General features: G+C 43.0%; 1 protein-coding gene across 1 annotated transcript; it reads left to right on the top strand.

Moving 5' to 3' along the window:
* The first annotated feature begins 1,529 nt into the window (after positions 1-1,529).
* Positions 1,530-17,064, top strand: LOC115206419 (tumor necrosis factor receptor superfamily member 19). Its single transcript, XM_029773396.1, has 10 exons — positions 1,530-2,052; positions 2,510-2,600; positions 2,944-3,057; positions 8,237-8,415; positions 8,577-8,662; positions 14,039-14,203; positions 14,360-14,485; positions 14,694-14,796; positions 15,453-15,775; positions 16,641-17,064. The coding sequence occupies exons 2-10, from the start codon at positions 2,535-2,537 to the stop codon at positions 16,643-16,645; spliced, it is 1,167 nt and encodes a 388-aa protein (XP_029629256.1). The 5' UTR covers positions 1,530-2,052; positions 2,510-2,534; the 3' UTR covers positions 16,646-17,064.
* The last annotated feature ends 1,630 nt before the right edge of the window (positions 17,065-18,694 follow it).

Below are 18,694 nucleotides of genomic sequence, written 5' to 3'. Positions count from 1 at the left end.
ATTTTGGACATTTCTGTGGATATAATCAAATAAGTGTATTCAAAGTGGTCCCTCACACCTGAGACAAATATAGGCCCAGGCATATACCTGCATGTATTCACTTTAGGGAGCAGATATTTTAGAAAATATGATTTTAAGGTGCAAACCTCTTTAGGTCATGACGAAGAGAATGGCGCGCTTAAAATGAACTATCCTACTGCTGAAGAGTTCCCATGCATGAAAATATCATGACACTTTATATGCACTAGATGGAGGCAATGTATAAACCCCAGTCAACAGTCCCACTAAGAGATTATGTGAAAACATATTGAACAACGAATGCATTGAAACAACTAAGATGGACAGTTTTATAACTACAGCCCCACAGCAGTGTGTCCACCAGGCTGAGAGGAACACATACTTGTAGAGATGAAAGCACCTACAGTTGGTTGCTATACTTGTGTATTGGAAGGAGGTCTTATGCAGAGGAGCGTTGTTTTTCTATTTGTGAATGGCACCATTATATATGTGTGCCATTCATTAAAAAGTCAAGGACTGCAATCTTTTAGTACACAAAAGATACACAACACAAAACAAATGTGTAGGCATTTTGGGCTTTTCAAATAACTAACTTAATATATATTGTAATGTATTCAAACTAGAGATATTTGCCAGATACATTATTAGAGAAATCGTAAGCGGAGCAACATTCCGCTGTAGAAATACTGTAGTTCCATTATTTGAAATGTGGGGCAATATAATGAAAACATGCAGAAGGCCTACCTCAAGTTTGTACAATCATGACACAAATTTCTAGAATTTATTTACAACATGCCCTAACATGTCTACTAATTGGCTACTCTGTCTGACTGCAAAATTTTACTTTCCTCTCACTCTGCCTCTCTCTCTCTCTCTCTCTCTCTCTCTCACTCACTCGTTCTCTCACTGTATTTGAGTTCTTCCTATTTAAATAGCTTTGAAAACAGAAATGTTAGTAGGCCTAGTTAGGGCAGGAGTTGAATTATGATTTTTGGGAAACACTGAAGGCTGCTACGTGAGAAGGGACGCTATTTGTTAAAATTAGCATTAGACCGTCATGTATTATATTGTAAGGGTTCATAGGTTGTTAATAATTGGATACATTATTTACAGGTCAATTGTAAATTATTATATGGTATTATTGGTCAGGTCAATGTTGTTGCCCTAACAATTTAGGCTTAAGCCACAACATTAATGATTTGACCTATTGTAACAATTTACAAACGTCTATAAACATCTTCTAAACTCTTTATAAGCTGGTTATAAACCCTTTATAAACTCTAAACATAAAGGGTAGCTACTGCAGCCTATCTTATCCAAACTGACCACCATAAAGTAGAGACAGTTTGCTTGCTCTCAGCCTCTTTCAGATTGTTAACTTTATGGCACTGGTTTCCTCTCGAAAAGCTGCAGACAGTCGGCCCGACCAATCCCAGAACAGCAGAGTGACGTCATGGCATCTGCAGCTCATTGAGATGAAAGGGAATGTTGAGGGCTGTGCTCAACTTCAAACCCAAGCCTGGCATCAAACAGCGAGCCCTCAGATAAACCAAACAAACAGACCGGGGATCGCGCAGAGGGAGGCGGCCCTGGAAGTGGAATAACAACACAACCAGATCTCGACGCCTTGCACTTTGCAAACTCTTTGCATTTCCACTTTATGATCCCTCTGTCTTGCATGCAATTGTATCGAATTGTGAGGTTATTGTCATGCGATCATAATGACCTGTTTGTAGCGCTAGTGTCCGCCCTGTGATTGCGCTTTGATGTAGGCCTAGAGGCCGATCAGAGATCAGATTACATGCTTTAGATCGCAGCCATCCCCTGCCTTTGATCTCCACGCTGATTTTGTCTTCAATCCGGGGATTCCTCTGGACTGAAGCAGCGCAGCCGGGCAGAGAGGACATCGCATGGCTGGAATGGTCCGGAGCCCTCTGCAGAACGCATAGGAGTGGATATCTGTCTGAAACTACACTCATTCAGCCAGGGAAAGGACAACTAAAGAACCGATCAGACTGCAGCAGCACATACCAGGTAAAACGTACAGAGGGCTGCAGTTGTTTTGTAGCCTATTTGATTTTGAGACATTAAACAAACTGAAACTATTAACATAAATGTTTTGACTTTTGATAAGATAATTCTGTCATAGCCCTGGCTGGTTTGAGGCATGATGACGCATCATTGTCCTCGCTGAATATATCAATTATCTCATCAAAAACATTGACAAAACATTACAATGTTCCAACATAGTTGTTACAAAACCTGTATGTTGTCTTTATGTTGTGATTGGTCACAATGTCAACCTGTTTGGAGGAAAGTGGCTGAGAACAATTATGTACCTACTCATGATTATTGTGCTAATTTTCACTGGCAATACATTGGGCTTTTTGACACCAATCCAAGGTTCCACAATATTCCTTTATCTTTTTTGTTTGTTGTTGAACTGAGTAGAAATTAACATCTTCATTCTATATCTCTCTCTCTTTTCCAGACTCATTCCACAGTAGCCCCTCAAAATGGCCTGGATGTTTGGTCACACCTGGTTACTTCTACTGACATTTCATGTAATATACTCATCTCTGGTAAGTGTTCTGCATTGAATTTACCCAACTAGTGTGATATCAGGCTTTTGACAGGCCATTTATAGTCTGATCTGTGATCTGTAATGTCCACGTATAATAGACTTTGTAACAGTCTCCATTCTATGTTACTGTTGTCAGATCTGGCAGGACATCAATGTGTGGACAGACAGATATAGTAGTCTACATAGTTTGAGGAGTAAAAGCCAGTGGGTGAAATAGTGGCACTATTGTAGGGGGATTACGCCCGCTCTGGACTCGGTTCACATTATCTCTTACTGATGAAAGGCGTGATGAAACGCAGGAATCCCTAGCTGCTCAGTATCAAATGATTATTCCCTCTCAGGTTCCTGTAACAGCGGAGGAGGAGACCAGGGAATGCAGGGAACAGGAGTACAAGGATCCGCTTGGGAACTGTAAACCCTGCAAACAGTGCGATGCAGGACAGGAGCTATCAAAGGTTTGAAGCCTAGTAATGTACCCTATATAGACAGTAAAATTTAGACATCAACAAATTATGTTCTCCTTAAGAGTGCCCTTAAATGTACTGCACTTTACATACAGACTTAATATATATACATAGATAATATATAATATATATACAGTATATATACAGACTTAATATAAAATATGTGGGAAATGTAGTCCAGATGATTACACCTCAGTTGAACTAGTTTATAGCATGTTTCATCACAGTTGAAAGGAAAACTTCATCTATAAAATGAAAGAGTGAAACCATGATAAAACTGGATACTAACAGGTCACTTAAATCATGTTGTAACTTCATAAACCTGAATAACCTCTGGATAAGATATACACTTGGTAAAAAAAAAACACAGATTTTTTTTCGTGAAAGACCTGCGTTCATCAATAGAATGGATTCCAGTGTTTGGAATAGGGAATATTATCCAGGGGACTAAGGTTATTTATGACTTCCTCTGTTTCATGGAGAAAAGGGCCAAATGGCTTCTGTGCTCTTTAATCAGTCACACCCATACTTCGACCCTCTGTTGCTGAATGGATTCCATTGTTTTTCCCCAAGTTCCCTGTCCAAGTTATTGTTTGAAGGAAACCATGCATAAACTTGCTGTACAGTGAGAGGGGAATGCCTTTTATCACTATTCTTGCCCAAAGACATGGTGCTCTGTGTGGGCTGTGTAGAAACGTGTTGGAAGGCCATGAGCAAAGTTAGTTTAGCAATGCTTTTCCTCCTACCACTTCAACATGTGCTCAGCTAAGCACAGGTAAAAAACCTTCCATCTTATACTACATTTCCCTCTCGTAACATCTGTTGCACACATACATTTCTACCAGGTTGCCTTTTATCTTGGTACACACAGACATGCAGTCAGTGGTGGTACGCTTCAATGGGCCCCATGTTTCTCTGCCAGTTCAACAGTCATGAATGCTAGACACCCTGGGGGTCCTGGTTAATAATTGGCTGCCTCATTCATTCTGAGTGGTAGCGGGAAGCCATCTCACAGTGGAGGGAGGCTCTAATAAGGCTGTGTGGCTGCCATAGAGATATATGGAATGTGATTATACCATCTTCTGGATGTCTGCCTCTATTGTTGTAAAGCAACATCACAAACATCAATTAGCTCTTCGTTCAGGGAACCACCAAAGCACCAGGGAAGTCCTTTATTAAAATGATCTGATATTTGTCATTTTCATCAGTAACTTATTAGCTAGCAAGGGTTGCTTTGTTTTTTGTCCTCATATCGAACATACATACTGTTAAGAACTACATTCCTGCCCCCCGTCCCCCCCGGTCCCCCTTAAATCTGAACACAGCCCCTTTGGAGTCACCATAAAGTAGGTAAACCTCCTTCCCCCCAGGCTGTAAATTCAGCCACCAGTGGTTTCAAATGACAGAGATAGCTAATATACGATTCACTCTGACCCAAGTGGTCTCAACAACAATCTTGATTAATGTTTTGACCAGGGCCCTGGAACTTGGAGAACGAACAGAGGATGGTATTTAACAAGCTTCCTGGCCTTGAGGGTCAGATTGTTGCGAGCTCTTCTGAGAATCACACAACTCTCACTTATGCACAGGTTTCTTTCTATTAAATCCTCGAAAATTACAGAAGTCCTCGCCTTGTCTTTCATCCAGCATTTCTTCACATTTGAGCAAATCTATGATTCCAAACAATATATACATACAGTACATAAAGTACACACAGGAGTGACTGCCCCACATATAGTGCATGCAAGCTGGGAACTGCATTAAGCCACTGGCAAAGAGGCAACATGTCTTTGATTTGTAGACATTAGACATTGAAAGAGTGTGGCAGTGTGTGGAGAACATTAGATGGCACACTTTGTTAACAAACTCATATTGTTTTACAAACTCATTCATTACTGGATCAGATGACTGGCCCCCCTGGAGACTCTTGTGATTCCCTCCTGATCTCTGAAGTATCTCCCCGTCTGAACATGCTTTAACCCCAGCCAACCAGCTCTCTCTCTCTTCGGAACATGCTTTAACCCCAGCCAACCAGCTCTCTCTCTCTTCTGAACATGCTTTAACCCCAGCCAACCAGCTCTCTCTCTCTTCTGAACATGCTTTAACCCCAGCCAACCAGCTCTCTCTCTCTTCGGAACATGCTTTAACCCCAGCCAACCAGCTCTCTCTCTCTTCTGAACATGCTTTAACCCCAGCCAACCAGCTCTCTCTCTCTTCTGAACATGCTTTAACCCCAGCCAACCAGCTCTCTCTCTCTTCTGAACATGCTTTAACCCCAGCCAACCAGCTCTCTCTCTTCGGAACATGCTTTAACCCCAGCCAACCAGCTCTCTCTCTCTTCGGAACATGCTTTAACCCCAGCCAACCAGCTCTCTCTCTCTTCTGAACATGCTTTAACCCCAGCCAACCAGCTCTCTCTCTCTTCGGAACATGCTTTAACCCCAGCCAACCAGCTCTCTCTCTCTTCTGAACATGCTTTAACCCCAGCCAACCAGCTCTCTCTCTCTTCTGAACATGCTTTAACCCCAGCCAACCAGCTCTCTCTCTCTTCTGAACATGCTTTAACCCCAGCCAACCAGCTCTCTTTCTCTTCCCTCTACATAGCTCTACCTCTGCTGTTTTGCTTGGCATTCTCACCAAAAACTAGATCTGGAGATAGGAGTAAAATGAGACTTGTAAGCACTGGCTTTTGTGCTCACTTTTTAGGCTAGATCAGCTCCATTTAAACGAGACAGTAGCATTATGTGATTCCTGGCTGCATCCAAAGATGGGATACCTTGACAGCATCTTTATTGTAAAAAAAGGTGTTTCCATCCAATTACCAGAGACAAAGGACTGAATTAGATAACTCCTGGATGTTACAGCTCTGCCTGGGTGGAGAGGGGACAAGTTGGTTGAGTGCTCCTTTTGTTCGGTGCCCTGGCCTGTGTACATGGCAGCCCCTCTACCGCCATGCAGTGCCACATGGACAGAGTGTGCCAGCGCCCAGCTTTGTGGGGATCAATCCTCTTAAGGCCCCTTCATCTGGAAGTCGGACGACGCTCCTCTGTCCAAAACCACTCTAAACAGCTCTGCTCTGACTGCTTTGCAGCAGCTAGCCTTCCATGGCGTGCACTAGGAGAAACCCAGGCTCCAAGGTTCACCATCCTCCATCAATCAACATTTTAACTTTACTCTCCGTTGTCATCATCTCCCTTCCCTCTTTCTCTCTCTCTCTCTCGCTCTGTCTCTCATCTTTCCACTGTTCCCTGCTCTGCTGGTGTGAAGGTCCTTATATGGAGAGCACACAACAACAGCTGCAGCCCTGTCATAGCCTTCCTCCGGCCAGAGCCAAGGTCCAATGTTGTCTCATATGTGTTTAGCTGAAATGGCTAAATTCCTCTATCTTCTGCCCCGACTCTGTGGGGCCGTCTCTGTGGGGCCGACTCTGTGGGGCCGACTCTGTGGGGCCGACTCTGTGGGGCCGACTCTGTGGGGCCGTCACGGGATCCCATCTTTGCCTCGCTTTTTTTTCTTTTCTTAGCCAGTCTGCTCACATTCTGGTGCGACTGCATGCCCAGGCGGTGAAACGAGACAAGGTCAAGGAGAGAAGTGCCCTGTTTGAATCTCACCTTCACGTTAATGATATATGAGCACCCCCCTATCAATCAGCCTGGTCTGGGAATGCAGTGTGGCAACAGTGGTTTAATAGTGGACAGGGGCAGCTGCTGCAGATAACACAATGACTGATGTCATTCCAGCATGGTCCTTTTACTTGGCGTGGGATGCGATGATCAGCAGGATGTAAATGTTCCTATGACCATAGGAAAACAAGGTTGCCAGCCTCTGTGTGCCAAATAAATACTATATAGTATTGAATAGGAATTGCATTAACATTAGACCTACTACATACACCCCATTATATATTTTTGGACAAAACAGAATAGGCTATATTCTCTTGTCCCCATTTTATGAGGTGTACCCATTAATCCAATAGTAAACAGATATACTCATGTTATATAGATAATATATACAGGGTGATAATACTGTATATCCAATATAGGTCCAGTAATATTTTCCATCTTAGATTCGCTATGGAGGTTTAAGCCTGACAACTATGCTGATTCCATATTAGATCACTCATTCAGTAATAGATGCTGTGCTTTTTAAGTGCAGTACCCATTGTAGGACCAGGAGAGGTATTCAACTTCTTACTCTTGTGCACCTCTCCATAATCCCTGCCCCGTATCTAACTGAAGCGTTGCCTACATTCACTGGCCTCTCAATCACCAGGGCACTCACTGAGTTGTTCCAGAAAGAACCAGTCATACATAAACCCGGCAATAAACTTGCAATAATACAACAGTGGTTGTCCCCGAGGGCCTTTATCTTTGAAATACCCGGCCATTCTGGGTCCTATTGCGGAAGGTCACGCATTGATTCTGAGAGTCAGGGAGATTATTGTCAGTGTAAGATGTTACCTTATGATCTTGGAAGTCAAGATCATTCTTTAATTCTAGACACCCTGGTCATCCTCCACATACAACACCCGTTCTGCCAGTCACATTCTGTTAAAGGTACCTAAAGAACACACATCCTTGGGTCGCTCCTCTTTTCAGTTCGCTGCAGCTAGCGATTGGAACGAGCTGCAACAAATACTCAAACTGGACAGTTTTATCTCATTCTCTTCATTCAAAGACTCAATCATGGACACTCTTACTGACAGTTGTGGCTGCTTTGCGTGATGTATTGTTGTCTCTACCTTCTTGATCTTTGTGCTGTTGTCTGTGCCCAATAATATTTGTACCGTGTTTTGTGCTGCTACCATGTTTTGTTGCTACCATGTTTTGATTCTACCATGTTGTGTTGCTACCATGCTGTGTTGTCATGTGTTGCTGCTTTGCCATGTTGTTGTCTTAGGTCTCTCTTTATGTAGTGTTGTGTTGTCTCTCTTGTTGTGATGTGTGTTTTGTCCTATATTTATATTGTATTTTTTATTTTATTTTTAATCCCAGACCCCCATCCCCACAGGATACCTTTTGCCTTTTGGTAGGCTGTCATTGTAAATAAGAATTTGTTCTTAACTGACTTGCCTAGTTAAATAAATAAATAAATCCACATTCAGAGCCTTTTTCCAGCTGCCCCCAGCCCCACCTCTCACCCAGGGGATTTCTCCTGTTAATCCCTCCAGGAATGTGGCTTTGGTTACGGAGAGGATGCCCGGTGTGTGCCCTGCAGAAGCAGCCGCTTCAAAGAAGATAGGAGCCTGCAGAAGTGCAAGCCCTGCCTGGACTGTGGCCTGAACAACCGCTTCCAGAAGGGCAACTGTTCCACCACCAGAAATGCTGTGTGCGGAGACTGTCTGCCCGGGTGAGGGAAGAGCTTAATCACTTACAACAAGTACTCTACTTCTACTACCAGTGTACTACTACTCTGTTACTACAGATAAATGATCAAAGTATTGGTTCGTTACTGCACACAATCAATTAAACAGATTTCCTAATAATCCAATGCTATGTTGTGTTTAACAGGTTTTACAGGAAAACTAAGCTGAGCGGATTCCAAGATATGGAGTGCATACCATGTGGGGACCCTCCACCTCCATATGAACCACACTGTGAGGACTTACTTTCTCTTCCTTTACTAGAAGTTGTGTAACATCAGAAGAGCCTCTGAGGAAAATGTCTCATTATGTTGAACCATTCACATCAGGCCAAGGAATGTAGCCAGTGAAATTATAGGTAAAATAAGGAATATCCGTAGCTTGAATGAGAAGTTGAGAACATCATTAATTAAAACTATTGAACTCCAGGCTAAAAGTACAGCCAAGACCCCAAAAACATGTCAGGCCATAATGCCATAACAAAGCACATACCTTCATCTAAAACATGCCAGCACAAGGCCCTTAGAGTAATCAGAACCACAGCCCCAATGGGTGGAGAAAATCACTGTTCATTCAGTAAATTCTCATTGAGCCAGCCAACTATGTTTTATGCCCAAATAAATGCTTAGTTTTACAAGCAGGCCCATAAATGTTGAAATGGATACTGCTAGCATAATAGTCGGTCTTGCCAGAGCTGGATTATTTTAGCTGGGACAATAAGACCCACTATCATCGCTCCATTCTCAGGGACTGCGGAAAACCTCTTATCTTAAGTAAAAGCCTCCATCCACATATTTCAAGACAAAAAGGAGCTGCAATGTTTCGAATAATAGTGTGGAAATGATTGCATCACATCATGCTTCTTTAGTTAGGCCTTGAATGAAATAAGAGAGTGTAGTGTCACATCATGTACAGTAAAATTCTTCAACTTTGTAGTGTAATTTGCTAGCATGTATCCACGGATGTCTATTAAGCATTTCTTAAAGGGTTTTTTGTTCACAAAGCAGGGGATTGAATTCCAGTAGACCACTACACTACTACATCTCATTAGCCACCTTTTTCCGGCCATTATCAGTGATTAAGTATAACCTTGTGATTTTCGGCACTCACACAGAGAGAGTGGGCTAGCAAACGTATACCATTGGTAAATGAGTGTGACTTCCTGATGCTTGTGGAGACCACAGCTGTTCCCTGAGAAGGTTTGGCAGCGTGTGTGTATCCAGCCAGGTCTAGCACCCCTCTGTTAGATAAATGAAGACGTCTCCAGGATATCAGACAACTTGAACTCACAAACTCAGTTTACATTTGCTCTTTCTGGAGATGGAAAAAAATCTACTTAGATTTAGTATGTAAATCTGTGTCACCCTCAATATGAGCTTCTTTTACTACTACCATTTTTGGATAGGACAATAAATATTTATTTTCGAGCAATAACTGTAAAGCATGCAGTATGTCTAGACAGAGTCTACATTGACTAAACCATATGAAATCACCCTGAACATGGGCCTTGGGACTTCTAAATTATGCATGTCTGTATGTTTGGCTGGCTGTCTGGCTTGCCATTTTGATTGCAGAAGCCCATTAATCAAAATGGCCATTGTCTCCCAGAGAGAGCAAAGCTGGTAGTTCTATAGGGAGTCTTCCAAATGTTTGAAAGTCTTGATCTCTCATCCTCTAGTGTTATCTTGTGGAGGGTGGTGAAAACTTAAAGGGCAGATCATTATAATAGGCTACGCTGGCCCGGGGCGAAGCTGCAGCTGTGCAGAGAGGCCGCTTTTGGAGGAGGCCGTAAATCTTAACGCACTTCAGTCTCCCGGACAGTTTCTGGGGCAGAGTAAAAATTAGATTGTGTTTTATGGATTCCTTCAGTCGCTTTAATGCATTTCATCTGCAGGAGTTTCTTCTGTGTCACGGTAGGGCTGTAAAAGTTGTCTGGAGAGAAGCCGACCGTGGCACCCCCCAATCCCCAGCTCCAGAACCGTTTCGCCATTTTTACTCATTCCAAGCAGATTTACGCCAAGGTCATATGGGAATTTAGTCCGTTTTTTCTATTACTAAACCAATAATCATTGCTTCTTATTTAAGTTGGAAGCTTAACAGTCAGAGAAATATTTTTAGACACGTGTATCTCAAACCAGGATTTCACAGCATACACAAAAGGAAGTCAGTCCAGTTTTGTTTGAAGCAAAATGCAAACTCTTATCACCTCTTCATGCAACTGTAACACTTTTCCTAGAGATAGGGCCTGTGGCCAGGGCTACTTAAGACCCTAAAACTCATGACCCGACTGATATCCACCCTCATTTCTCTCAACTTGTTACATTCAGACAACTTTTTCTCAGTATTTAATTTCTTCTACTTCTACTTTCCTAACTTCAAAGGTCCATGTCATGTCTCCTGACCACTGACTGTAAAAAAAGTAGTGTTAGCAGCATGTACAAAGTTATCTAGATTGAGTTGTAAACCAACACAAGCCAAATGAGAGAGGTCAACCCTTAAAATCAACTCCACCAAAACAAAGTCACTCAAGAGCCAATCAGAACTCCCAAGTGGTGCAGTGGTCTAAGGCAATGCCTCTTGGTGCAAGAGGTGTCATTACAGTCCCTGGTTTGAATCCAGGCTGTATCACATTCGGCCGTGATTGGGAGTGCCTTAGGGCGGCACACAATTGGCCCAGCGTCGTCTGGGATTGTCCGGGGTAGGCCGTCATTGTAAATAAGAATTTGTTCTTAACTGACTTGCCTAGATTAAGGTTAAATAAATAAAAATGTTTTAAAGAATTGACATGAGTAAAGTGTTTATGCTCAGAGCAGCAAAGCGCCTCACCACTGCCATAATCTAGTATCCATGTAAATGTATATACCCACAACCCCATGGCAATGCTAGTTTGTTTTTCTTGCAACACTGAAAGGGGTGTTGGCTGTATTTATGATAGGAAAGTCTGTTTAGTCAAAAATACAAACTCTTGGTTGTGGAGGGCTCATACCTCTTTGGCAATGGGAAGTCATTCCAGTTTCACAGCTGATGAATGTGGATGGGGTCACCATAAGTTTTCAGAAGGGGCCATTCATACTTCCCACTGGGCAAAAACTGGTTAAATCAATGGTAGTTCCACATCATTTCAATCAAAACAATTCACATGATGATGTTGAATCAACGTGGAAAACTGGTAGGATTTGAAAAAAGTAATCAACATAAGAGAATTTCTGATTTCTTAACCTAAATCTAATGACAAGGTGAATTTTTTTGTTGATTTCACATTGAATTCACGTTAGTTGACTACGCAATCAAATGTAAATCAAAACTAGACATTGAACTAGACGTCTGTGCCAGTGGGTTGGTGGTTCCCTGTCTCTTTGTGGCCTGGCATACACAAGCCCATGGCTTTAAGTTTGGCATTCCCAGAAGTCAACAGGGAGAGAGGAGAGCATGTATCAAAACAAGCAGTTTATTGGCAGAGTGCGGTGGGTTGATACGATCGGCAGGTGAGGTCTCCTCAATGGGCCAGCCTTAATCTGTGTTTGCTGCAGCTGTCTGCGAGTGATAAGGGCTGTCACTGGGCTGGGGGTGTGGGGGAGACAGCTGTCTGCGAGTGATAAGGGCTGTCACTGGGCTGGGGGTGTGGGGGAGACAGCTGTCTGGGAGTGATAAGGGCTGCCACTGGGCTGGGGGTGTGGGGAGACAGCTGGCTGCGGAGGGGAGTGGGGAGGGCTGGCTGGATCAGAGGCGGGACGGCCATGACATGGGGTTTCAACAACTGTACAGTGGAAGAAAAAAAGTTTGAGAGGTTTTCTGCACCATGGTGAGAAAATGATGTACCTTGCTTGTGTAAGCATGGGTGTAGGTGTTCAGTCAAATCTTTCAGCAAGTAATTTTGGATTACTTTGATAGGAGGACTTTCCAAAAGATGGATAGGAAGCACATTCAAATATTTTCTTTGAAGTTGTTTGATTTAGTGGAGAATGTTACCGTATCCTCACAAAATCATCTCAACATATATCAAGTTATATTCCGCTATATAAACTGTCTAGTGTAATGTATGTATTTGCCTTGATCTGAACTGTCAAAACTGTTAGAAAATGGCACTTGGTTTCTGTCATAACAGTTTTGAAGACCTATCTCCCCTGAAACGTCCTAATCTTGTTTTAATAAGCCATTATCACCTGTTTGTTTACAATGTATATTTAAATGCTTATTTATTTTGCCACCGGGTCAAACTGAAATTTTAAGCTTCACCTGCAGTTTGGGATTTTTTTCTTCCTCAGATGGAATGTACAAATACCCTTATCCCCTATCCTCTATCCCGATGGAATATAAAACCTTTTGCCAAGGCTAAAGTAATGTTTACATTGCATAACAAAGGGCTCTTGAGTTTGAAAAGACCAAACCCACTTTGTTTTATGATTAATGTACTAAAAAGCAAACAACGATTGAAGGGGCCTATTGAAAAATATTTTTCAAACAAAAAAGACATTAAACAGATCTCACACAATCACTGTTTTCTCTATAGGGGCGGGTAGCCAGTCACTTTGTCATAGTAGGCGTAGTATTACTTTAGGTATTTTGTTTGCTCTCTATGTAAACCTACACATCAACTATGCACAGCTCTTGACTCACTTTCAATTCTATAAGAATGTAATTGTGACGAGGGAGAGTAACATTGACCTAAAATTTAAATCACAGGTAATACAATCATACTTCTGTTGCTTTTTGAAATAATATCAGTGGCCTTATTGCACATGTTTACTTTGTGACTAGACATCCGTCATGTACCAAATTATTCCCCAACAAAGTTTGTTTGCTTCGTTGAGGAATTAAGCAGATAGTTATATCCAATAAAGAATCATTACATTTTAGTCATTGAATCTTCATTTAGCATAAGGAGATTGTATCTAATTTGTTATGACATCTGGCACATTAAGCCCTGATGTTCCATATCCGTGGGAAAGTGTTTAATGAGAAGCTGTCCTCAAGGCCAGGTCCCTTAATGTGAGAGTGTGTGAACAGTTTGGCGGTGGGGATCCTAGACAATGGCAGCAGTTGCAGTCATGGGATAAACACACATACACGAATGCGCACACACACACACACACACACACACACACACACACACACACACACACACACCAGGCTTGTTTCAAATGTCTGGCCAGACTACACAGACATAATGACGGGGCTGTGTGACTGGCATGAGAGGGCCTTGGGGTAGGGAGATGAATGACTGTAATAACTCATCCTCTGGGGGGGGGGGGGGGGGGGGGAGATCTACTCCAGACATTCTCCTTTGAGCCTGTCTCCTCGCAGGACTCAGTGGGTCAAAGACAGCTACTACATGCCAGTAATAAACATAAACCTAGAATGGACACAATTCAGGTGTAGAAAAATACTTGTTTTCAATATGGCCAGATTGTACTACCAAGGTCAGACAAAGACATGACACAGTCGACTCTAAAATATAGTTGTTCTAAAACTATACAATTGAAATGTTTTATTTAATTTAACAACTTCTACTGTAATTTCCGATGTTATTATGTCAGAAGAACTGCAGTGGTGACGTTTGATGCTCATATTGACCGTTTCTCTCTCCCGTCTCTATCTCTGCCCCTGCAGGCAGCGGGCGGGTGAACCTGGTCCCCATCCCCCCGGTGGTGACCAGCCCTCGGGACATGGCCCTGGCAGCAGTCATCTGTAGCGCTCTGGCCACAGTGCTGCTGGCCCTGCTCATCCTCTGTGTCATCTACTTCAAGAGACAGCTGCTGGAGAAGAAGCCCAGCGGTGAGTGACCAACTTGAATTTGAAAGAAGTCATTACAATGGTGTGGAAATCTCAGTGCAGCATTGGGACCAACAGGTGGCTTTGCTATTGAAATATAGCAGCTGCTATCTTGCACTTGTTTGGGGTCTCCATTATGAAAGAGTATTTTTGCTTCAGCATCTCTAAGGTCCCAGGATGGTCCATACAGTGGAGCAGAGTTGTCGTGCCTGGACCGACGGAAGCTCCATGACTTCCCTCAGCGCCCATGCTGTCAGTGTCACCACGGGCCAGGCCACACCTGTGGTAGGTCCTATTACTGGTGGGCTTCTACAAGCACATCATTCTTTATGAGCCTTGGTTCTCAAGCCGGTCACTCTGTCAAGTGGTATGGAGTCTTTGACTTTATGACTATGGTACTGGCATTACTGTACGCTGAGGCTTCTTGGCCAGGTCATCCATGCGTTCTAATGGTTAGCGGTCGGTCACACGGTTATTCCTGTGTGATTTCCAGGCCCAGTGCACCTGATCCCCTCCCTGTGCTGTGATGAAATCTGCAGTCTGGGCCGGAGCAGAGACACCAGCCCCTTCCAGTCCCAGATTAGCCTCAACAAGGGGTGAGGACCATGACACAACACCACCCACCTCCCCTAAAATCCATCAACCAACATTAATTAACCACCAATCAACATCACTTAACATTGTTCAACACCATACACCATCATAATTCATCAACAAGAATCACCATCTATTTTAGTACATGGATGCCCAGATATAACAGTCAGAAGAACCAGTAACAAGCACAGCAACTGATATTGTTTGACATCATGTCTCCTGGAATCCAAGAAAGACCTAGAAGTGCAGGCAGGCAGGCAGGCAGGCAGGCAGGCAGGCAGGCAGGCAGGCAGGCAGGCAGGCAGGCAGGCAGGCAGGCAGGCAGGCAGACAGACAGACAGACAGACAGACAGACAGACAGACAGACAGACAGACAGACAGACAGACAGACAGACAGACAGACAGACAGACAGACAGACAGACAGAGCTGTGGTGGATAATGTTTGCAAAACCAAACAACATTCCTTTACACACCTCTGGTTCAGAACAGGAAGAGAAACACAGACAAGGCCAACAACAGTCTTGTTATGGTGTTAACTTTGGGTCTGTTTGGGAGATTACTGTCATAGAAGTGCCTCCCTGGGACTGTGGTTGGATCATTATTGCTAGGAATGGGAGAGATTTATGCTGCTGACACAGTCTCCATTTTCCCCTACAGATGCAGCATAGATCCCTGTGAGGAGAACGTCCTGGCCTGTCTGAAAGCCCATCCAGAGCCCTGCATCTCCAGAGAGGCTGGCGAGACATGGCCACTCATGCAGAACCCCGACTGTGTCGAGAGCTTGGGACCGCCCCGCTGCAACCCAGAACCCACAGAGAGGTGCGATGTGGAGGAAAAGGGTGAGGAGGGCGAGAAGAAAGAGGAAGAGGGGTGCACGTTAAGTGAGGACACACAGGAGAAGCCAACTGATCAGAGCCAGGAGAAGACTGGTGCACTGACAGAGGTCCTCCTTCCAAAGCAGCAGCCATCTTCACTGGAAGGTCAGTGGTGTCTTGCTGTACGGTATGACCTTTAATGCAGACACAGACAGAATGGTCCTCTGTGTACATACAGTTTGAAATTGAGCGATGCTTGGTATATAACATACTTCAAATGCTCCCTTACTGTAGGGTAAGCTTTCCCAGTAATTATACATGAGCCAAGCCAATGAGCGATGAACAAACACAGTAACATACTATTCTTCACTGTGTTAAGAAAAGAGGAAAGTATGCAAGTGCAAACACTATTAAGCTCAGGAAACTAAAAGCCTTAGGTAAACTATGCCATGAAAGGAATGTTCTGCAAAGAAACATCACTGCTTCTCCTTCCCCTCAAAAACTATTTAGAATTATTCTGCATAGCAAGTTCCCACCGGATGAATATGAAATGGAATCGATAAGAAATGGTTGTCCATTAAAACAGATAGACTGAAGCTTTTTCCATAAGTAGCGTGTATCTGCCAAATGGAGCTTCAGAGCCAGAGCAGACTGCCTGAACTGATGGAATCCAGTGAGTGGGAATGAGCTCAGAGCAGAGCAGCAGAAGCCCCAGCAAAACAGTCATGTAGAAAGTTACAACACAGAGGCGTCAGGACAGAGAAGACATTCTGTGTTCTAACAGACTAGTTCAAACACACACACACACACACTTATTTTACCATAACTGTTGCACACCCTTTGATCGGCAGGGACAGTGGTGTCCATGGAAACTGGAAGCAAAGATAGGGCCAGGCCGCAATCCTAGCCGAGCATTCTGATGTTATGCGAAGGGATATTGTTTTAACTGACTCGGTCCCTGCCTGGCCTGTGTTAGGTAGATAGATTACTAATGACCGTGTGTGCTTTTCTCCACTCTTTCTTTTTCCAGGATGACATGGATTTAGTTGGCTCGCGTTCCACCCTTGAACCACCCTGGACCGGAAAACAGTCCAGAAAGATCCCGTTTCAGATTACATTAGCCCACACACCAATTTCAAAAAAGTGTGTGGCACACAATCTCTTTCAAGTGGCTTGTGACCCACGGCCTTCCGTCACGCATCTGAAGCGACTATGTAAATAAATGCAAACAAAAGCACTTCACGGCAAAATAAAGCACAAGAGCAGAGACTGAAAAGAAATCTATGCACAACGCGATGTTGCCGTTCCACAGGCTGATATAATGAAGTTCAAATGATGATAAAATTACTGTTGACTGGTACAAAGTAAATTGAAGCCATCCCCTTTGTTTCTGATGTCTGCTTAAGAATGTCTTACATCTACTTATGTAGTAAACTAGCAGCAACAGTATCACAGATCTGGCAGTGTGACTATTGGTGTGTCTTAATAACTGACAACGTCTCCTTAAAGGGCCTAAGAGAAGCATGTCAAAACGGACGTCTGTGATTTCTGGTGCACATTGAAGACAGTCTAGATAATACTGAACAAGAACTTTTAAGGATTGGACCCTTTGTTTTCAAATTTTGCCTAAAATGACATACCCAAATCTAACTGCCTGTAGCTCAGGCCCTGAAGCAAGGATATGGATTTTCTTGGTACCATTTGAAAGGAAATACTTTGGAGTTTGTGGAAATGTGAAAGGATTGTAGGAGAATATAACACATTAGATCTGGTAAAAGATAATACAAAGACAAAACCAACAGTTTAAAAAAAAAAAAAAATTGTACCATCATCTTTGAAATGCAGAGAAAGGCCATAATGTATTATTCCAACCCAGGTGCAATTTAGATTTTGGCTACTAGGTGGCAGCAGTTTACCTGCAAAGTTTTAGACTGATCCAATGAACCATTCAATTTCTGTTCAAAATGATGTATCAAGACTGCCCAAATGTGCCTAATTTGTTTATTAATAACTTTTCATGTTTAAAACTGTGCACTCTCCTCAAACAATAGCATGGTATTATTTTACTGTAATAGCAACTGTAAATTGGACAGTGCAGTTAGATTAACAAGAAGTTAAGGTTTCTGCCAATATCAGATATGTCTATGTCCTGGGAAATGTTCTTGTTACTTACAACCTTATGCTAATCACATTAGCCTACGTTAGCTCAACCGTCCCGCAGGGGACCCACCGATCCTGAAGAACAATGAGGAATGTTTGTGTGTGATATCAAATTGGTTGTAGATCTTGTAAAATAGAAAATAGGTCAATATTTTTGTAACGTAGACATGACTGACTAGTGACAAATATGCCTGTTTTTTTCAGTTGCAGTATTGGTGGTTGTGCATACTTTTTATACACTTCCACAATTAACTTTAATTTGATATAATTGTCCATATTTGTAAATAAACCACTTCAACAAGACAAACTATGCGATCTTGATTGTTGTTCAAATATCTCTAGTGAATAGCACTGAAATGCCCATCTTAAATCCTACACCAATGTAGACAACCTGCAATCATCACTACATCACACATACTACATTCACTTCAATATACAGTGGGGTCTCTTTCTGAAACTCAAGATATCACTTCCCCCAAAATAATATGATTGGATTTGGTTCAAAACAAGATACATACAAGTAATGAAAATAAAGCTTCCATTAGCGATTTGATATTTAGGACATTATTCATGGCTCTGCGATGTACAGTAGGCCTACATGTGGTTACAGCTACCCAGCTCTGTGCGATGTACAGTAGGCCTACATGTGGTTACAGCTACCCAGCTCGCTCCCTTTGATAGCATGTTCACACCTTGATTAACCATCTGAAGTAAGTCCCACCTCGCCGGGTGATGTCCCAGGTCTGATATCAGTGCTAGGCAAGTAAAGCTCCTGAGTAGTGCAGCGGTCTAAGGCACTACTACAGACCCTGGTTTGATCCCGGGCTGTATCACAACCAGCTGTGACTAGGAGTCCCATAGGGCAGCGCACAATTGGCCCAGCATCATCGGGGTTATGGGAGGGTTTGGCCGGAGTAGGCCGTC

This window comes from Salmo trutta, chromosome 13 (genome assembly GCF_901001165.1).
Source record: "Salmo trutta chromosome 13, fSalTru1.1, whole genome shotgun sequence".
NCBI lineage: Eukaryota > Metazoa > Chordata > Actinopteri > Salmoniformes > Salmonidae > Salmo > Salmo trutta.
Note: the sequence above shows the minus strand (reverse complement) of the source record. Positions and strands in the feature narration are given on the sequence as shown.